This window comes from Nuphar pumila, chromosome 16 (assembly GCF_984573655.1).
Source record: "Nuphar pumila chromosome 16, dmNupPumi1.hap1.1, whole genome shotgun sequence".
Taxonomy (NCBI): Eukaryota; Viridiplantae; Streptophyta; class Magnoliopsida; order Nymphaeales; family Nymphaeaceae; genus Nuphar; species Nuphar pumila.
The window spans coordinates 7,292,469-7,315,106 of NC_143264.1; the positions used below are offsets into that span (position 1 = coordinate 7,292,469).

The following is a 22,638-nucleotide window of genomic DNA, read 5'->3' on the forward strand; positions in this document are numbered from 1 at the left end:
CAAAGTGTCTAGGAATCTAGAAGTGATACCAGCACCATGGTAGCAAAATGTTTTTTTTTTCTTTTTTTGTAAATATCAGCAGGCCAAATCATCGTGACAAATTGATTTTTTGTCACATTTTTTTGACATTAAAAAGGAAAAAATAATTTTAAAAAACAAAAATAAAAAAATGAATTTATTTACAAAAAACTAAATAACAAATTTTAAAATTAAATTTATTGCATTTTTATAGGAAAATATCGACCAGCCAATTTCTGGCATTTTTTTGAAAAAGATGCTGATATTTCTTTGTCACTATGGCTAGCACTAACCATGAAAAATTGGGAAACAATATTTGCAGGCGAAGTGTAAAAGACCTGACTTGCTTAGGTAGTTCCTATGCATTTCCTGGTAAAGCCAAACAGAACGATAAGCGGCCCGTCCTGGCTCTAGATAAGTGAAGTTTTATATCAAAGTTTTTTTATGAGAACAAGTAAAATTAATGAATACATAAAAATAGGTCTACCTATAAAATAAAACATTTTATTCTCAAAAAGATGTATATGAAAAATAAAGCAAGAAGTGCTCTTTTATACCACTTGTAATTGAAAAAGAAAGTTTTGAAATGAATAACCAAGCATCTTATCAACAATTGAGAGCAAGAAATAAAAAACAAAACTAATTTTAACACATTTACATGACAAAAAAAGTGTAAAAAAATGCATACCATTGATGAAACTGCATATATAAATTGAGAGATATCAGAGCCAAAGTAAAAGGTGTTGAAGACGTTGAAATGGAAAATTGGTAGTGCCAACCAAGAAGCTATTTCCTGCCCTTTATTTATAAGATGACCCTACAGAAAACTGATAGCTAACTTGTATAATACCTACCTTCTCAATTAAGCTATGCATGCCATGCATAAAACGGTTCGGTTTACAGGTATAATGGCCATGCAAAATTGGCAATTAAGAACATGAGAGAGAGAGTCTTACCATGCAGTATGGGATGCATGGAGAGCTCTTATTTAAAGGGGAAACCAAGCAAGGGATAAGTGGTGCAAGACTTTATCTACACATTAGCATTTAAAAGAAATTCTCTGGGTAATATTCCCATCTTACAAAGAACTTGTACTTGTGGTGTTGATAACATGACAAGAAAGTTAGGCCATCTGGGATGCATGAAGAGCTCTTATTTGAAGGGGAAACCAAGCAAGGGATAAGTGGTGCCAGACTTTCTCTACATATCAGCATTCAAAAGAAATTCTCTGCGCAATCCAAATATTCCCATCTTACAAGGAATTTCTTGTGGTTGTTGATAACAAGGCAAGAAAGTTATAGAGCTTGCCATTAAACTAGGAAAAGGAAAAAAAAAAAGTCATTCAATATTGTGCATTGTAATGTATGCTTCGAAATGGAATTGCACCATAAAATAAGGGGAAATATTTGGTACTAATGAAGGTACAAAACTATTCAGCTGAAAATGATAGGTGCAAGTCGTATCGACTCATTCTAACACCATAGATGTTTTCACATGGTCCGTTGGCCAATGATCAGGCCTTGGATCATGTTTTTCTAATGTAAAAACATGAATTTATGTGTTAAAGTTTTGGTACATTGTGAACCGTTGATCTTCGAAGCCCTTAAAGACCTACTTATACGTTACAATCACATGATTCAAAACCCATTACCTACTAAACAAACCATGTAGATTACATTTGTAGGGTCCGATCCAAAAAAAAAAAAGATAAAGATGTTTTATACTCGATAGTGTGTACCTTCATTAGAACTAAATATTTACCCCATAAAATAATCACCTGCAATAGTCATTTTTTTCATTTTTAAGATATTTCAGGATATTACTCATGCATATTAAACACCAACAGTTTCATTTATGCTGATAACGATCTCTTCATTTACATGAAGCTAGAAACAGTTTCAATGTGCTCTTGAAGAGATGAAATGGATTCCCTGTAAATCAACTACAGTAAACTAGCATAAACTAAGAAAGTTTTCAAGAGATTTTCATATAACAAATCATGCAGCTTCCTGGACATCCTGAACTCAAAGAATGCCATCAAGCTCAACTACTGAATATCGATCTTCGCTGTTGCCATACTCCTTGGTCTGCACTGAAAACAAGAAGTTATGATGATGAAAGCATCAACTTGCATTTGTTTAAGGACCGGGCGCGTTTGTTTCACAGGGTAGGGAGGGAAGTGTCTTTTATATGAAAGCACTCCCCTCGAAACAACCATGCCCGTGAGCCCCACATTTTTTGTGGGAAAACATTTCCTTGGGTAAGGGTTTCCATATGAAAACTTGCTTCCTGCAGGAGAACGAGAGCCCATATAGCAAGCCAAGTAGGCTGGTCCATTTTCATATCAGTTTGCTTCATCACCATGCGAAAACAACTCAGATTCAAATGAAAAAGGGTTGTTTTCCTGTGAAACAAACTGGCCCTAAAGATTTTGCCGCAGTGAGAAAGTGTAGGCTGATCCATTTTCACATCAGTGTTTGCTTCATCACCATGCGAAAACAACTCAGTTTCAAATGAAAAAGGGTTGTTTTCCTGTGAAACAAACTGGCCCTAAAGATTTTGTTGCAGTGAGAAAATGTAAACCACTTAAGAGAAATTAATATATACTAACAAACTGCATGAACCACTAAAGCTGACAAAGAAACCAAATGGTGAAAACAAAAAACTCGACACTGCTATAAAAGATTCTATCGCACAGAAGTAGCAGATATATTGTCCAAGAAGCACAGAGTTCATGCATCACTATGAATACAATAGTCATATCATGACCATCATACCAGGTCAAAACCAAACAGGCTTGACAAGAAACAGATGCATGCAGTCTTACATCAAAACCAAACAGGGCAAGAAGACGGAAAATAGTAATAAGAGCAGGGCAGCTGCTAAAACCAGTGTTGTAAGTATCGTACCATATTACTTTTGGGTTTTGCAACCCATATTGGGTGTATCGTACGATACACCTTCGGTCACTTTAAAAAGGCCGAAAGTTACTTTTTCATTTCGGATTTTCAATACCTTTTGAGAGCCGACTTCTTCATTTGTCTAGAGGTCATTAGAAGTACATTTTCACTATTTTTTTACCTAAAAAAGTGAGTTAAAGTAAAAAAAGTGCATTTTTATCATTTTTCACTCAATAAAATGGGTTAAGATAAAAAAATCTTTATTATGAGTAAACTTACAAAGCTACTCGCTAAAAAAAATTGGCCTCGGGAAGCATTGCCCCCCTACAACCCTCTTCCAACTTACCATGAAATTGAATCCTCGAAAATTAAAGATTTATACCAAGGTAGAAATCAAACTCCACACTCCTCCAACAAAGATGACATAAGATGATCCGGCATGGCAATGACACACTCAAGTAATGAGCGAAAACCGATTGAAAATTGAGTGCAGCTATTGCCATAATATTTTTGTTTATGTAATATGAAAGTACGAGTCTTGTGACATATTCTTAATTGAAAGATATTTAATATTTTGCATTGTTCTTGTGAGATATGCATGCAATATTATCTATGATTCTATATTACTTGATGTTTGATGATGTCTTATGCGGCTCATATAGACATAAAAGCTTCATATGTGATTTTATGGTTGTATTTTGTGCAATTCATTGTTTAATGTGATATGATTTTTTAGAATTTTTGCTAATTTTTCTGTTTTTTTTTTTTAGAATTTTTTTATGAAAATTTTATGATACAATATGGTGTTACTTTGGGTCCGATCGATACGGGTAATGATACGATATTAACCTTGGCTAGAACAACTAGGGAATGCTTAATCCAACAAGAGAAGATATGTTAAACAATATCCTATCTACTCTACATTCAGAATTTGTCATCTCATTGAAGTTTGTACAGCACAAGATTTTGTAATTATCAGTCATGCACTATATAGCTATTGTTTTCATGTACACTCTCGCCTACACTCGCCTTCACTGGAACAAATAGTCTAAGTGAAAGAATATTTGTGACTCAACCTCCTCTAATAGCAGTTTCTCGCTCGGTCCCTAACCACACTGTGCTGCAGCCAGAAATGAGAATTTTTGGTGGAACCACACAAGAGTTGGTTTGATGCATAGTGCAGAGGGCATGTAGCTGTTAGCGCAGCTATGAAGTGAAAGGGAAGGAGCCTAGACCCTTTTTCTTAGCCTTTTATGCAGATTATTCTATGTTTATCATGCTGGTTCAAATTGATCATACACACAACCAGTTTCAATGTTGTAATTAGCATATCATAACCCGTATTCTATGTCACATGGGTGCGGGGGTGGGGTGAGGCACTTTCAAAAAACATGGGTGCGGCAAAAATATAAAAAATTTATATATACATATATACATATATATATATATATGTATATATATAAAGTCCAAAAGTTGGACATAAATGACCCTGGGTGCGTTGACTGCACCCAGGGTTAGGTTGACCGCATCGGGTGCGGGTGCGACACGGGTGCGGCACCTAGTTGGAGAATCCCTATGACATATAGGGCAAAAAAAAAATTCTTGGCAAATTTTTTTTTTAAGTCCGAGAATTGGACCAAAATGATCCTGGGCGCGTTGACCGCACCCGCGTCGAGCCACGTCGACGCGGGTGCGGCACCCTGCTAGCCGAATCCCTGTGACATAGCCCTTATTGCATGAGCCTAAGATACGGGTGTATTGTACCATATCGTATCGTACGTAAGCTACATAAAAAAACTTGAAATCACAAAAAAATCTGGAAAATCTAAAAAAAAAATCAGAAAAATTATAGAATGCAATAAAAATAGAACATGAATATATGCATTATGAGTAACTAAACATAAACATGCACTACTAAAGCATTTGATGCAATACTAATAACACTCCTAACAAACATTTAACAAAAGTCACAACTCATAAGCATGAATGTTTGATATCAAAGTTATATATTACATAACAAAAGAAAAAAAGAAGCATCCTACTCTATAAAACGATATTCAAATGATGGATCGTCTTCTTCTGTGTTGTCTTATTTTCCTGCTTCATCCATATTCATCCTTAGCCCAGCATAATCATTGTCATCATCCACCTGAGCCTCGAGTTGACCCAATCCTCCTCCTCATCCAAGACTCTAGGTTTTTCTTCTACACACTCATCCATTATGTCAAGGTTGTCAATACTGATGGGGTTACAGCTACTCCTATGACATCTTCTCGATTCTCGTTGTATTTGTCTGCAACATCCACATATAATTATAATACAAGTTGTATTAAAGTAAATCCACTAACATATATCTTAATGTTACCTTTGCTTCAATCTCATGGTGTAGGCGACAAATACAAGATCATTTAATGAAGACTGCTCCAATCTATTCATTTTCTCTATGTGGATGCACTAAAATAAACTCCATTTTTTCTTGCATCCACTGGCATTGCATCCTTGACTCAATATATGTTATACAAACCTAGATAACGAAAGAGCATCTCCACCAAACCTAATCCACTATTGATCTAAACCAACAAAAAGAATCATGAGAGAAAATCCTTGCAACACAAAAATACATAATTAAATATAATAACATTGAATTTCAAATGCATACTTGGCCGCAATGAGCTATGCAATTGGATTGCGTTCCTTCATCCAAAGTCTTTCGCGTTTTGTTCATACTTGGTTAACTCTACATGAATTTGTCTCTAGAGACTATGATCTACATTTTCTCAATGGAGTTCAAGATGCCCATTTATACTTCCCTATCATATACAAATGTAGAAGAGAATTTGAAGGCACAATTGAAGAGGCAGAAACCGGCATGTAATACTGTTTCTTGGCCTTGAAATATTCTCTAATATGCTCTTTTGCCCTGTCCATATCATCATACAAGTAGCACATAGCTGGAGCCTCATCAGTGTTCACTCTCAACATTTTCATGAGTGGCACTATCATCCTCAAAAACATATTGCACCTCTTCCAAAAATTCATGGAGAAGACTATCTCCACTATGTCAAGCCCAACAGGTTTTTGTGCAGTCCTCATTGCAAACCACTCAGCTGAAGCACACACTTTCTTTAATTCATTTTGATGAATGACAAGGCTTTGTACGGTCAAAACATTTGTATCAAACCTTGCCAATGCAACGTGTATCAACTTGGCTCCCTTGGTAAACCTCTTCATCAAGTTTAGGATGACCGAATGATTACAAATGAATTTTGTTACTTTCTTGCACATTTCAATGCACTCAGATACACCCTTAATCTCACCAATATCTTCAAGCATGAGATAAATGCAATGCACTGAAGCCTGCACATGAACACCAAACAAAGCATTTATATCCCTCCAACACCATTAATCCAACAACTTTGAAGTTTGTTGCATTATCAATAATGAATTGGACTACATTTTCAAGTTTAATATCCTCCACCACATCATTAAAAATCACAAACAACCCATCTGCCGCCATCGGTCTATCAGACATATCAATGAATTTAAAAAACATGCCACCTTTAATACAAGAAATAAAAAAATTTAGCAGATTTTGTTGTTTTTTGTCAGTCCATCCATCTTCCATGATAATGCAACCCGTAGTCTTTTAAGACTCTTTGAATTCACCACACCGCTTCACTTCTGCAACAACTTGCTTTAAGATCCTGCCCCTCAATGCATGATAGGAGGGCATTTTGTAACCATCTCTATACTGGCTACTGCATAAGCCATACCTTGAGATTGATATGAGTTTGCAACGTTGAATGGTGTGTAAGTCTAATAAAAAAAGGCCCAACTGCTAGATTTGTCTACTCAATCATTTGCTTGGAGGTCATGACAGAATGTATATCTGATTGGGCTATAAGAGTTGTCCTAGGTAGGAAATAGGTATCAATCCCACGTCCTAGACTCGTAAATCCTCTTTCTCCTTCCCTACTACCACCACGAGTTGGTGCACACCCAGTACCATTGTTGCTTGTCCCCACCTCTTCTCCTTTGCCCTTCTACTGCCATAAAATCTCCTACTCTTCCTCAATGGAGCCGGTCACACTGTCAGTTGCTTCTCGATGCTCCTCTGGTAGCACTTTTGGGTCTTTCCAGGACTAGGACATATCGTAGCCCCCAATTTTTGCTGTCTCCTGTTGTTTTTTCTGCTTCTTCCATTGAAATTCCTTCAATAGCCCATGCATTTGCCATTTCGTAGGACCTAGCAGATTCTTTGAAGTGCATGCAGTTGTATTATGCCTTGTGCAAGCTAAATGATGCTTCATCCTAGAAATGCCTCCATGAATTTGCCTCTTACAATAGTTGCACTAGTTCAACATCCTATTTCCTTTATAAACTGGTGTAAAATGATCTCATATCAGATCTCTTGATGCAGTCATGCTCCAAATACGTTGAATCAAACCCTCTAAGATTGAGATTTGAGGGTTAGATGACACAAAAATATGTGTGTAATGATGAAAATTGGCAGATTTAGGGTAAATCACACAACTATGACTTAGCTTTAAGGGTTAGAAGCCAAAAAACGAGTGTGTATGATGAAAAAGAGAGGTTTTAGGGTAAAAGAGGGGCCTTAGGGTTCGGTTTTGAGGGTTAGGAGCCAAAAAAAGGTTGGGTAGGACAAAAATGGGTGAGATTTAATGAAATCACATTTCTAGGGCTCGGATATAGCAAAAGCCCCAATTTTTAGGGCAGAGTTAATCTCAAAATAGGGTGAGTAAGCTTAGAAAAAGAGGTTTGGATAGGGACAACATGCAAAAATGATGTCAAAATAACCTTTTGAGGGTAAAAAAATGGCCCTTCATAAGTGGCCAAGCGCCATTTTTCTGGCATCGAAAAAGGAAAAAAAAAAGTGGTTGACTTGTACGATACAAGGTGTACCGTACGATACAAGGTGTACCGTACGATACAAGGTGTACCGTACGATACAAGGTGTACCGTACGATACAAGGTGTATCGTACGATACAGTATGATACACTCATGTATTGTATGAATCATATTGTATCCTTAGTTGCCAAAAGCACTAGTCGGAGCCTAGGCGAAAGACCCCTAAAAGGACTCGTCAGGGCCTAGGTGGGACTAGTAAGTCTAGGCGAGACAAAAAAAAAAAGAATTCAAGAAAAACAAAAATATTATAATAAATAGTTAAATTTAGTAACAAACATATGATTATAATTATGAATAAAATGTGTAATTAAATATAACATATTGAAAAATTCATAAAATTGCATAACATTTAACATAAAACATTATATATATAGAACACTTAAATAGTCTGACATAAATCAGACGTATTTTGCATTTTAACAGTCTTTAACGGCGGCCCTAGGCGGAAAATTTGTCTTTAGTGGCGGTCCTAGGCAGAAAAATTGTCTTTAGCAGCGGTCAAGAAACACCGCTAAAGATATTTTTTGCATTTTTTTGGATGCGTTTGAGCGTTGTTCGATGCTAACCAATTCGATGATATGGGTTTTCGTGTGTGTGTGTGTGTGTATATATATATATATATATATATATATATATATATATAGATAGATAGATAGATAGAGAGAGAGAGAGAGAGAGAAATAACATTTGCTACCCTCATCGATAAGGAATCCCTTAGTTACCACTCATAGAGGAAAGTTGTTTTGACAAAATCTTACTTCATGGATGTGTAAAAATGGTCAAAATAGTAGGAATCAACACTTGGATATAGTTTTTGAGGGTAAAAATATGTTTTTTTGAGGTTTGAAAATTTGGTGCATCATAAGCCATTGATTTTTCAACCCTCCTAAAATCTGACATATGGATTAGAAAAACATGATCCAAAGGTCAGTTTGTACTAAATAAGTACACAACTGAAGGGTTAGATGTGCAAAAAAAAAGACAAATAAAATATTATATTTTTCACTAGGGGGTTCTTTACGCATGAGGGTACCTTACTCATTAAATTTTGGTTTCCTTAATCATGAGTGTACCAAACATTACCTCATATATATATATATATATATATATATATATATATATATATATATATATATATATATATATATATATATATTTGTGAAAAACATAGGCATACATCTAAAGCATAAATATAGAAAAGAAGGAAAAAAAAGGGGGAAAAGGAGGAGGAAGAAGAAGAGGAGGAAGAAAAAAGAAGAGAGTGGAGGAGCGAGAGGAGCAAGAAGGAAAAAAAGAAAAAGAAGGAAAAAGGGGAAAGGGAAAGGAAGAAGAAGAAGAGAAGGTAAAGGGGTGAAAAGAAGAGGAATAAGAAAAGGAGAGGAAAATAAGGTGAAAAGAAAAGGAAAAGAAGAATAAGAAAAGGGGATAAGAAAAAAAGAAAACATTTAGAGCGAGAGGAAAAAGAAAAAGAAAAAGAAAGGAAGAGACAAAAAAGAAAAAGAAAAAAATGACAACCATGTCCCAAAAGCCTAGGCGGGGACAACCTAAGCGCTGCTTAGGCAGGGCTTCGGTGGGAAAATGGGGCCCTACTGCCTAGACTCATAAGCCTAGGCGGTGGCTCTGCGCCTAGCTCGCCTAGGCAGTGCCGAGACACCGCTTTTGACAACTAAGATCATATCGGTATGATAATCGTACCGAATACAATATGGCCCTCATGTCGTATCGGTTCCCCCAATGATAATACGATATAGTGTATTGTATCATACAATACGATACTGATAACAATGACAATTTGTCACTAACGAGCAGAAACATTACCCCTTATTCTTATTGGTAATATTATATATCCCATTAAGGTGCTTGAGTTGCAATTTCAGTTGATATTTTGAGATTGTTCCTGAGAGGTTACTGATATGGTAATCTAGACAGGCTTACATGATGACTTTAAGGCTGTGAATTTTAGATGGTAGAGGTCCTAATTATAGTGACCCTAAACATGTAAAGCTATTGGCAAAGTGGAGTTGGCTTTGGACATTTGACCTCCACTCCAAAATCTTTAGCAATCAATGACAAGGTTGGTTCAGGACTGCCTTGCCCTACCATGCATAAAGAAAAAAACTGAGGGTTCAGATGACAACTTTGAATATGATAAAGGTTCTCAACAATACATCTCAAGAAAATCAACCATAGTTTATAGGACAGCTGATTATAGTCAACAAATGGAGGTCATCCGACTAGAGGGGATTATCTCCTCTTGCCATATGTATCCGACTACATACAAAGGTTCTTATCAGACAGAGGGGACAAATTCTCCCTCAGAACCACAAGGATCTTAGGCCTCAAAATCTAGGAAGTAGTTAGGAAATGTGAGAGGCTCAGAGTCCTAAAACCCATTTTCTCCAGCACCACTGTGCCTTGGATTTTACCCTTGTGCTAACTTCACTTTAAAATGTTCTTAGTCTTTGGTTCTGGGAAGGTCTCATCTTCTATTTGTGATTCATGTGTTGCTCCTAGTTATGACTTACGTATCTGTCATAAGAAAAAGCAACTGGGAATAAATTATATGACAGTTAGATACTTCTGCTACAACGTCCAAAGGGCTAGTTTGTACCAAAAAACAAACACTAAACAGTTACAATTGAATGGCTTTGAACATGAAGAATCATAGTATGACACTACCAGGTGCACAGGATCATTTACCAAAATCAAATATGTAGTTTGCAAGTAAGCTTATCAAGGTATAAGAAAGATCCTTTGTACACTGTCTATGATCATAAGCATGACAATGGTATCCCCATCCACAACGCTAACACGAAAATTAATGAAACAGGGCATAAGAAACAGAACTGCACTCAACTAAAAGTAATCACTTATAGTCGAGGGACAAGTTGCCTGCCCAAAATACAGGAATCAGCATTGATGTGGAACCACTTGGCCACAATTCATATGAGACAAGCTTTGAGGATGGTAAAATTGTATACGTGCAAACAGGACTCCTGAAGCCCTACTACTAATATAGTACCGTCCAAACAAAGTCTAGCAATTGAATTTTTAAAAGCAGACTGGGGAAAGGCGGGCAATTTGTTACACACAGCAACATTGATGAGTTCCGCCAACAAAAAGGACAACAGCAAGAGAAAAAACACTAAAACTTCTGTAATTACAGTAATTAATTTACCAGCTACCAACAATACTTATAAACCTGACAACTTGGACTCAAAGGCCATCTGATCAAGCGACGACATTTTCTTAATTGATGCAAACCTCCACAATTCTACAACCAGCAAACACATTCGATTCACAAGCAACAAGTGATACATCAATCAATGCATTCACAAGTAATTTTCACAGGGATTTCAGTAGCACAAAAAGAAAGAAAAACAAAACCATCTAATTTCTTCATCATTAAAATTGGCACTCATATAGGATCATTATCAATTGAAGCTTATTCATATGTGAAAACATCTCATGATAACAGGCAAAACAAATGAACCTATTCCAACAAAGAACTACTCACCATGAAAACCCATAAAAGAGAAAAAGTAAAAGAAAACAAAAATCTCACATGTCCATCATCGGAAACAAGCAAAAAAACATACCACTAGAACCCATGTAAGAGAAAGTAGAAGAAAACATAAATCTCACATACCCATCATCAGAAACAGGCAAAAACACACAACACCCACCAAGAAATCGGAAGAGAGGAAAGAAAGAGAGCAAACCTGAAGATGGGTACTCAATGTTTGGCCTTAACTGAGTTGTTCTCCTTGATTCGAGCCCGATTGTCAAGCTTAACGAAGCGCCTGAGGTCTTCATAAGGAAGTGTCTCGCGGTTCTTCCTCTTGAGCTCACTGAGGGGCAGCTTCTTGTCCAGGAGGTGCCACAACCAATCTGGGTAGTCGGAGTCTGGCAAGATCTTAGGGTCTGCTCCATCTTTGAGGATGTTGGCACCCACCACAGTGGTGGCTTTGACCTCTTTGGAGAGGATTTCGGCCTTTGGGGTGTCCCCGCTCCCTCCTTTGCCGCCACCACCCTTCTTGGATTTGAGCCCTCCTACAGCAAACCCTCTGTGGGGAATGGTGGTGATGATGGGTCTCAGCAGTAGTTTGCTCCCCCTAGCCAGGCTTAGAGTCATTTTGGTTTCACACAGAGAAGAAACCAGGAATCAAAATTAGGGTAGGCACAACTGCACTTTAAAAAAACGATTACAAGTCTCACGTCACGTATGAAATATGTCCGTTAAAAAAAAAAAGAGTCCAGTACGAAATATCAATCAATATTTATTTGTAAATTTATTTGATTAGTCGAACTACCTTAATAAAATATATAAATATTAAATACTAAAACAAATGAATAAAATACAAAAAATCTTAAATCATAATAAAAATAAAAAATAGAATCATGATTATTGCTATTTAAAAAATAAAAACAAACCACCAATTCTAATAGAAATCAAACGTAGAATGATTATTATTACCAATTAAAATGCTAAATGAATAAAAACACAAAAGTCTCTAAAACCCTAATTTAATTATTCCTAATTGATAAAATAACAAAAAAAACCCTCAATATTCTAAGTTCTAACCAATCTCAAGTATTCATTCTTTATAGATTTATGGATAATGATAATTGAAAAATAAAAACACATAAACCTTAAAAGCATAATTCAACATTCATGTTATTTTAAAAAACACTAAATAGATCGTAATTCATACAAACATTATAAATTATGCAATTATGCCAATTGATAAAAAAACCAAAACCCTTAACATTTTAACTAAAATCAAACATTCATTATTAATTATTCAACAATTGATGCCTAATGATAATTTAAAAAAAAAACTAAAACCATAACTAAATATTTATGTCATTTTACAAAAAACAAAATAAGAACCTTAAATCATAACAAACATCATTCATATATAGCCTAATTAAAAAAAAAACCTAAAATTCTAACTAAAATCAAGTACATAGAATCATGTTTATTGTTGATTAAAAACACATAAATACTAAATTAAATATTCATTTTATTTAAAATAAAAATAAAAAATTAAATGATAATTAGAAAAAACACAAAAAATCCTAAAACTTAATGGAATATTTCATGCTATTTAAAGAACTAAAAAAGAAAACCTCAATCCTAACAAACATTATTCATATATAGGCTAATTAAAAAAATGGCTAAAGTTCTAACTAAAGTATGTGGAATCATGTTTAATATTAAAAAAACACAAAAATACCTAATTAAATATTCATCTCATTTAAAAACAAAAAAAATAAATGCTAATTAGAAATCAATATAAAAATCTTAAAACCTAATTAAATATTCATGCCATTTAGAAAACTAAATAAACAACTTCGATCCTAACAAGCATCATTCGTATAGAGGCCAATTGAAAACAAAAATGAAACCCCAAATTTTTTAACTAAAATGAAGCATGTGGAATCTTGTTTAATATTAATAAAAAAATAGAATTGCCTAATGAAATATTGATCTTATTAAAAAAATAAAATCAAAAACCTAAATTCTAATTAAAAAGAGCACAAAAAACCCTAAAACCTAATTAAATATTCATGCTATTTAACAAAAAGGCAAATCAAAATCCTAATTCTTAATTTCTAACAAACATCATTTATATATATGTTAATTAAAAAAAATCAAAATCCCTAAAATTTTAAGTTTCTAACTAAAATCATGCATGTGAAATTATGTTTAATGTTGATTTAAAAGAAAGAAACACTTAAATACATAATTAAACATTCATCTCATTTGAAAAACAAAATCAAAACCTAAATGTTAATTAAAAAAAAAGGACAAAAAAACATAAGAAAACACAAGAATAAGAATTGCATGGTACAGACAGCAAGCCTAAGGCCCTGACTCGAGTAATATATATATATATATATATATATATATATATATATATATATAGAGAGAGAGAGAGAGAGAGAGAGAGAGGACCTGTGAGGGGTATGTGACATGCGTTGGAGGTCATCGCTCATAGGTGAAAGGTCGGACCGCTGGAGATGCAATTGTGTAGGTCCGGTGGCATTTTGGTGAGTGATATGGAGTAGAGAGAGAGAGAGAGAGAGAGAGAGAGAGAGAGAGGTGGACCCAGGGTCAGGGAGGGAGGGGGGGGAGCAGAGAGAGAAGTATGATCAGGGTCAGGGTGGAGGAGCATACATCGTATGCCTCTGGGTCGGGCTGGGTTTGTGCCCACCTTGACCCGGCCTTTATTACAAATTTTGAGTCAAGGTGGGCACTAGCCACCTTGAAGTGACACCCCTATTTAGGGATTTTTTGGGTTTGATGGTGTTCCATTAGGTCTCCAATTGGTAGGTTTGGACTTGGTCTGTATCATCCCCAAACCCTTGAGTTGAGCCTAGTCCACTAGGCATCAGTTTGCTTGAATCGACGGTTTCTTCAGAAAGCTCTTCATGATGTGCCTTTAATATGGAAACATGAAATACAAGGTAGATCTGACAATGCAAGCTAGGTCTAGACCCACAAATTGGAGACTCGGTGGGACACACCCAAGAAAATGATGACACCATGTTGACATCATCCTCAACTCTCTCTCCCTTGAGTTATCCAAAGTGAAGGAGCTAGAGGAATCTAGAAAGCCTAAAAGTGAAAAAAAAACTAAACTAAGCTTAGTCTAAATTTGGGAGACCTAAAAGTAGAAGAATGGTAAGAAAGACTTAGAGTTTAATTTTGGAGAGTTGTTTATAAGCTGTGGAAGATGAAGGGACTATTGGAGGTCTCATCACCCTATATGTAAGAGCATGTCATCCCCTTTTTGAGGCATATTATGAAATTAAATCAAGTCTCTCATCTAAGCTCTCAATCTCTCTTTCTCTCTTCTTTGTTTCTTTTGTATTCTCTTTCATGCCATAGTCATGGAGTATTGTCACCAATTGAGTCGAGCTGCCTAGAGACCCAGACATATTCATCCTAAGCTAAGGAAGCACCCCAACACCAAGCCTAACCCGAAATTGCCCAAACCTGGTCAGATTTTGTTTGTTGTTAATGACAATTTTGTCAAATTTATGTAAGTCATATCTCCTAAACCGTGTAGAATATGGGGCTGAAATTTTAACCTTAGACTTTTCCATGTGTCTTCTATCTAACCCTAACATTTTATGATTTTAGAATGACCCAATAAAAATAAATTAATTTTGCATTCAACTCTGTCATAGCTAGAACACAGTCTAGAACTAGAAAACCCTAAAATCCTAATTTCACTTCTTCAGCCTAAATATCCCCAACCCTATTTTGTTGAAGCTAACAAAGAAAAAAAGTGACAAACAGCTATGCAGGAGCACTATGACACTATAATTAGAAATGAAACCTGAGCCTTGGTCTCTACATCACCTACAAAAAACCAAGTTGAGTGTAGATGGATCTATAAGATCAAGAAGTATGTAGATGGATCTATTGTCAGGTATAAGGTCAGACTTGTTGTAGCTAAAGGGTATAACCAACAGGAAGGAATAAACTATTTTGAAACTTTTGGCCCTGTGGTCAAACCTACTATTGTTAGAACTGTCTTATCTCTTGCCATAAGCTTTGGCTGGGTCATACACTGATTAAATGTGAACAATTTTTTTTTGCATGGGTACCTTCAGGAGAAAGTTCATATGGATCAACTATAGGGTTTGAAAATAATAAGTATCCCAGTTATGTTTGCAAATTGAATTAAGCTTTGTATAGCGCCTGGTTTGAATAGTTGCATAACTATCTGATTCACCTAAGCTTTGTTGAGTCAAAGACTGACATGTTTCTCTTTAAGAAGTAGAGAATTCACACTATTTGTCCTTGTATATGTTGATGATATCATTGTGACAAAAAACTCTTATGTAGAAGTTCAGAACTTGATCAACAAGTTTGAAAAAAAATTCTATTAAAGATCTATGTTCTATGCGTTTCTTTCTAGGAATTGAGGCAATTCCCTCATCAAATGGATTGATTCTCTCTCAAAATAAATATATCCTGGATGTGCTCAAAAGAAGCCATATGCTAGAGGCCAAACCTCTAACTACTCTAGCTGCAGTTAATGTTGCCTTGTCCAAGTTTCAAGAAGAATCATTCGAGGACATCACTCATTATCGAAGCATCATTGAGGCACTTCAATATATCATATTTACATACCCATATATTGCTTACATAATCAATAAAATTTATCAGTTTATGCATGTTTCAATCCACGACTATTGAAACCATGTTAAAATAATCCATCGTTATCTTAAGGGGGCAATGATTCACGATCTTCACATTCATAAAAGTAAATCCTTACAACTATCAGGGTACGTAGATGCTGACTAGGTAGGATGCCCAGATGATAAACGCTCTACTGGTGATTACCTTACCTTCCAGTTTGACACAAACTTAATTTCCTGAAACTCATCCAAACAACATACTGCTACCAAATCAAGCACTGAGGCCAAATATAAAGCTCTTGCAGAAGTTGTCTGAACTCATGCGGTTAGGATATCTTTTACGTGAATTACATGCTAAGCACCAGGATATCCCAATAATATGGTGCAATAACCTCGGGGCCACATACTTGGAAAATTCAATTTTTTCATGTACGCATGAAGCATATTGAAATAAATTTTTATTTGACTGAGAGAAAGTAAAAAAGAAAGAACTTGAAGTTAAATTCATTGTGCCAGAGGATCAACTAACAAACATCTTAACCAAACCTCTACCCACCATGCAGTTCAAAGACATTAGATCCAAGCTCAATCTCATTACTAAGGAGATGAGCTTGCAGGAGGGTGATAAAGAAGATGATCAAGATAGGCGTGTGGGGCGTCCTCTAGTGGGCTCACATGGTTTTAAGATATATCAAGACCCCAAGAGGAATCAAGAGTCCAATTTCACCAATCAAGGAGAGTCCAAAGAAGAAAAACCTATTCAAAAGAGAATTCTAAACATATATCATTTTGAGAGTCAAGATCATCTGAATAGAGAAGGTTCAAGAAACCTAAATGAGCATTATAAGTAAACCACTCATCTCTCAAGAAAAATATTGAACAGAGAGAGATAGATTATAGTGGACGTAGGCACACCTGGCCGAACCGCATAAAACCGTGTGTGTGTGCATGTGCTTGTGTTCTTCCGTTTTAGTTTATGTAAGATCATATCAAACATCAAATCTATTCTCTTTCACCAAGCAGCCACCTCCACTACCAAGTGAAGGGTGACAAGGTCTTTTACAAGCAATGACTTTTACTTTCAAGTGCTACAGGGATCATCCTGAATCTCCTTCATTATTATCATTCCTCCCTATTGAGCAAACATGAAGGAGTTTCTAAAACCCAACAACATATCAAAGGTGAATTCTACTAGCCTAAGATGAAGAGTCAAGTGATGAAATTCATGCCTTAATGCCTCATATGCCAAGCCAATAAATATAAAGTAATTAAGCTAGCCAAATATCTTTATTCCTTCCCCCGGATCGTGCATAGTTTGATATTTACATGGATTTCATAGAAGCCTTACCTCCTTTTAATTGCAAGAAAGTCATATATGTAGTCATTGATAAGTTGGCCAAGTTTGCTCACTTTATGGCATTACTTTGAAAATATTCTACACAAACGGTGGTTAAGTCCTTTCACCAAAATATTAGAAAACTCTATAGAATGCCCAAATTCACTAAAACTCCTTTTTCACCATCTATTTTTGAAAAGAGCACTTTAACCTGCTAGAAACCATTTTTTTTAGCATAGTCTACCACCCTCAAACTAATGACCAAATTAAAGTAGAAAACCATACCGTAGGAACCTACTTTAGATGCTTCACCCAAGAAAGACCCAAGTCCTAGACTAACTACCTACCCTGGCCTGAGTGTTCCTTCAATACAGTCATACCATTTCTTTTATCAAAATAATCAAATATGAAGTCTTGTATGGGCAAACCCCACCTAAAATCCTAGCCTATGAAAGAGGAAGTTTTAAATCCATGAAAGTGGACCGACAATTGAAGCAAAGAGATGTGGTCCTGTGTAAACTCAAGAACAACTTAGCTAAGGCATAAAATAGAATGAAGCAAATACATGACAAGAACATACAAGACCGTGAATCCCATCCAAGAGATTAGGTATGGTTAAAAAGAAGATCTAAGAAGAAAGCACCTGATCAGGTGAAGACCAGCCATAAGCTCTCACCTCAATATTCTAGACCATATTAAATCTTGGAGTTGGACTAGCAACCTACAAACTCAAGTTACAACCAGTTTGTTTCATTTATGTTTTTAGATAAACTCTTTGCAATGATTTTAATCACAAAAATTAGAAGAAAACACAAGTTTTGAACCATGGTTATTGTCCATTTTAATGGTTATCGCTATTCACCATTTTAACTTTTCATTTATCCAACAAGACTAGTACTTAGCCATCTATCCAAGTGAATGATTTAAAAGCCCCTTTTGAAAACAAAAGATTCTATTTCAGTGAATTTTTGGAAAATATTTTCCTTAAAACTGGTCACTGTAGTTGGAAATTGTGAGATACTCACTAATATTAGTTAGATCTATTCCACACCAAATAGCGAGGTGTAACTCCAATAAGGTTGAGATTTTCCCGTGAAAATGATATTTCTCAACTTCCTCGAGCAACTTTTACAGTAAACTTGTAAGTGATGGACTCACTAAGGCTCAAACAAGAAAAAAACAAGTGTGTGCAAATTAGTGACAGCAGTCGAATCTTTGTTTAAGGTCGAGGCAGGTTTGGAGTTGTTCCCTCCAATCTTTGTTTAAGTTCTTTAGATTCCACATTGTTTTGCAGAGGGATTATTTTGGCCAAATTAGTCCCTTCTTCGTCTTATCAGTCATGGAAGGACAAGCCACCTGATTGACGACCTCCTATTATAGAGATGTAAATCATTACCAACGGAGGGCTCCACTTGTCTGGTAGGAGCAGCTAGTGCATGTCACCTTGTGTTGGGAGGTTGCAGTTTCAAAACCCAATTGTATAGTTGTATAACTGGTAGGGGTCTGCCTAACCCCAGCTTGCCTTAAAAAAAAAGAGATGTAAATTATTTTTGTGTACACTTTAACCATAGTAATACACTGGTAGGGTGTCTGCCAAACCCCAGCTTGCTGAAAGAAAAAAACAATAGTGAGAGTGTAAGAAAGCAAATTCTCAAGAAAGTCACAAGAGAAAAGGTACTTAGGCTTTTGGCAAGCCTTAGACCTTGATCCTTATAGATGCAAAAATCCCAAGCAAATTTTTTTATTTCATTTGGAAGATTTTGTACAACAGATTTTTCTTTACAAACTCGCCTCTGTTAGAAAGAGATGGGATCACTCGCTGGTACGAGGTAAAACATTTATTACTAAAATGCGTACAAATTCTCATATATTTGGAAGACTATTTTTTGGTCATTGTGTTTGTAATCTGTCACGCAGATATTCAATTTTGGCCCTCTTATCATGTCCCTTTACATACTATCCATATTGAAAACTTCATAAAAATGGTCCTATCCCTGTATCCAGAGTAATATCCAAGTGACAGTTTGTAATTCCTTCATAACCATGTGAAAGCGCATATTTACTGTCATTAAAAAACAGAGCATGTCCAGAACATACTCTAACCATATTATTTATTTAAAAGTGGCATACACCAAATCATGCAAGAGCTCAACAGGAAAAAAACCACAACAATATAAAGATCCACAAGAAAATGACTAAAACAGATAACACTCAATCACATCTATAACCTAAATATTGAAGGTACACATTCATTATGAGACCGGGGACCCTTCTAAAGCAAACAAAAGCAATCGAGTCTTCTCAGTTCACCCTCCTGCAGTTCTTTCTGATTTCTCCATTGAAGCCAGTGAGAGGTTTGATGTCGCCCATCTTGATCATGGCAGCAACAAAGTCCTTGTTGAAGACATCAGCATTTTCACTGTAAAGCTCAACTTGGGAATCACTGGAGCCACCATTGAACAATTGTTGATCAGAATGAAGGAGGCCTTTTTTGGCAATGAGGTTCTTGTAGTAGTAGTTGTCAAAGAAAGTTGGGGTCTGTATGTCAAGAGGTGCCAAGTTGTTGTCTCCTGAGCCAGTAGTTCTTGGGCAGTTTGCTTGCCAGGTTCTAGCAAAGAAACCATCTATGTTGGTCTCATTGTATATGCGGTTCCTGAAGTTGGTGCATCTTGACTGGCCAATGGTATGAGCCCCTGCTTCCACAGAAAGTGTTAGAGAGAGGGAGAGTACATATATATGTGATCTACGTGATAGATTTCATAAGATTTGGCTCTTGGATCGTCCAATTCTGATACGTGGGTAGGTTTTTATAAGGATTCAAAATCAACGGTCCAAAACTTTCATAAATATTCAAGCCTCAATAAATTGTATTTTTCATTGAAAGAACATGATCCAAATCTTGATTTTTAGCAAATAGACCATGGTGAACACATGAGGTTGAGTGTGAAAATATCCTATCCAAATTCAGTTCACATAATTTGTAGCATATATATATATATATATATATATATATATATATATATATATATATATATATATATATATATATATATATATATATAGAGAGAGAGAGAGAGAGAGAGAGAGAGAGAGAGAGAGAGAGAGAGAGAGAGAGAGAGAGAGTATTGTTTGTTACCTGATAGTGCAACCATCTCTTGGGCAGAGAGGCCTTGGGCTTGAAAGCTAGAGATGAGTTGGTCAAGATTTCTGGTAGGAGGTGGGATGCTGGTGTTTGCTGCAGCTTGGCTAGCCGTCCTGGCATCCCTCCTTCCCAGTTTCACATCCCAACTGGGTCCCCCTAACTGTTTCACAACAATAGTAGCATTAATTTCTTATACATGAGCATATGCACTTGTTTTACAAGGATAAACCCCCAAAGATATCTTTATTTGGGGGGCATATTCTTACATTCTCTTCACAAATATATTTAAATAATTGTTTTAATAAAGATGGCCGGTGGTTGGGGTTAGTCATTCTCATAACTTTTGTTTTTGCATGCTAGGGATGAGATTTATGGGGTGTGAACTGAAAGGCCCCTTTGTCTGAGATGTTACAGCTAGGGTTGCAAATGGATCGGATCTTGGATCCCAAAATACATTGGGAAGTCGGATCCGTTTGGATCCGGGTCAGCAAAATTTTGCAAATTTGTTACAGCTCTACCTACCTAGAGAATCACATTCAATCAAGGGATTTGTTTAACTTGGCCCATAATGGATTAAGAAAAATAAGAAATAAACAAAAGGGATAATAATATGCTCTCACCTCAACCACAGAGTCTCTAGCAGCAACTGCAAGTATATCAGCACAAGACACAACACCGGGGCAAACCTCCTCCACTGCAGCCTTGATAGCATCAATGACCTCAAAACCTCTAGCTGAATTCAAGTTTGGAGCTGCCCTCTTCTCTCCAGTGAATGTTGGCGTGTCATCTAGGAGCAATGAGCCATCACATCCCTAAAACAATGCACATGAGATCATTTGTAATTCTTAAAGCGAATCAAACTTTAGCTGTGGTTGATTATGGGACAAATCTATGTTAGAGAGCACATACATACATACATACATATGTAAATTTTTTTTGAGGGGTTCACCTAGGATCAAGCCACATTAGGCCTGACCCTGTATGGTAAACCCGTGGAGTGAAATAGGCCCCCAAAATCACTCCTAGTAAGAACATAGGCACAGACTCTTGAGGTTTGAACTCGTGACATAGGGACTTCTGGACCCTTGATGCTCTACCCTAGCCAGAAAGACCAACCGTGGGGATAAGCAAACAAATTCATCATATCATTTTGGCCCTAGAAAACTTTCATACCCTATAATGGTTTCCTAACTATCCATCATAGTCAACGTATTTAAATAAATTTAAAAAGAAAGCATTTTGCCACACTTTTTTTTTCTTGTAATTTTTATTTTTAGCTAGGAAAAGGGAGAACCCCCCCAACACCTTCCGCACATTAGCGAGCTTCTGATTGGTAAAAACCATGTTGGCAAGGGCTGCCTACTGCGGATTTTGAACCATGGTCATCTCATATTAGGTGACAAACCACAGTTGCTCTTAAAAGGTGGAGCCCTTGTGGGCAAACACACAAACCTTTTTTTTTTTTTGGATAATCAAAGGGAAACACCGTCCCAATCACTGACCACACATTGGCTAGCTTCCAGTTGGTAAACCCTTTGAGGTCTACCATGCCCACCGGGGAGTACACCCAGCTTCGACCTTGCGGCAAGGGATGCCACCCATGAGTTTTGAACTTGTGACATTCCATCAACTTGGTGACATTCACAAATCGCCCCTACCAATATAAACTTTGACACACAAAACTAACAAACTTATGACATTAGATAATGTTGCGAGACATACATTAACAAAGCAGTCATGGAAGAATAGACGAAGGATGGAGGCACCCAATCGTTTCTCCCTGGCAATAGCTAACTTGACCTGGCACTGGATGGCATCAAAGAGATCAGGGCAAGATTCACAATAAAAATCAGGGGTGAGTTGAGCAGATGAGCTCCCTAGGAGGAGGGAAAGAATGGAAAGAGAAACTACTAATGCAGTGAGTTTGGCCATTGGTAATGGTCTTCTTCACCAAGGTACCCTGATATGTTGGCAATGGAAGAAAGGGTGTGCCCTATTTATAATAGCTAGGCTTCTTAGCATTTAAGTCAGGTTGACTAGATCCCATAGGGACTTTAGTCGGTTTTCTACCAAATATTGATGACTTTCTTGGCATCTCAACCTATCTAGGGGAGGGAATTCACTTTTTCTTTGGATTAGTTGATTGTTGCCT

At 36.3% G+C, this 22,638-nt stretch overlaps 2 protein-coding genes across 3 annotated transcripts; both read right to left on the minus strand.

Annotated features, from left to right (window-relative positions):
- Positions 1–1,854: 1,854 nt before the first annotated feature.
- Positions 1,855–12,048, minus strand: LOC149812820 (large ribosomal subunit protein mL54-like). 2 transcript variants are annotated; one of them, XM_089990886.1, is made up of 2 exons: positions 11,571–12,048; positions 1,855–2,105 (listed from the first exon to the last, which is right to left on the minus strand). In XM_089990886.1, exon 1 carries the CDS (start codon positions 11,981–11,983, stop codon positions 11,585–11,587), a length of 399 nt encoding a protein of 132 aa, XP_089847012.1. In that variant the 5' UTR covers positions 11,984–12,048; the 3' UTR covers positions 1,855–2,105; positions 11,571–11,584. The 2 variants fall into 2 exon arrangements, with proteins under 2 accessions (XP_089847012.1, XP_089847013.1); XM_089990887.1 differs by having other exon boundaries at positions 1,855–2,110; positions 11,571–11,993.
- A 7,354-nt stretch (positions 12,049–19,402) lies between these two features.
- On the minus strand, positions 19,403–22,418 carry LOC149812821 (peroxidase P7-like). Its single transcript, XM_089991998.1, has 4 exons — positions 22,209–22,418; positions 21,107–21,298; positions 20,481–20,646; positions 19,403–20,037 (listed from the first exon to the last, which is right to left on the minus strand). Exons 1-4 carry the CDS (start codon positions 22,416–22,418, stop codon positions 19,646–19,648), a joined length of 960 nt encoding a protein of 319 aa, XP_089848124.1. The 3' UTR covers positions 19,403–19,645.
- Positions 22,419–22,638: the final 220 nt, after the last annotated feature.

Bases quoted from the DNA above. Each gene is read 5' to 3' on its own strand.
- LOC149812820 (XM_089990886.1), bottom strand. From the start codon at position 11,983: ATGACTCTAAGCCTGGCTAGGGGGAGCAAACTACTGCTGAGACCCATC.
- LOC149812821 (XM_089991998.1), bottom strand. From the start codon at position 22,418: ATGGCCAAACTCACTGCATTAGTAGTTTCTCTTTCCATTCTTTCCCTC. The intron at 20,647-21,106 runs GTGAGAGCATAT...GTTGTGAAACAG, and splicing joins CTAGAGACTCTGTGGTTGAG to TTAGGGGGACCCAGTTGGGA. The intron at 20,038-20,480 runs GTAACAAACAAT...CTGTGGAAGCAG, and splicing joins AGAGATGGTTGCACTATCAG to GGGCTCATACCATTGGCCAG.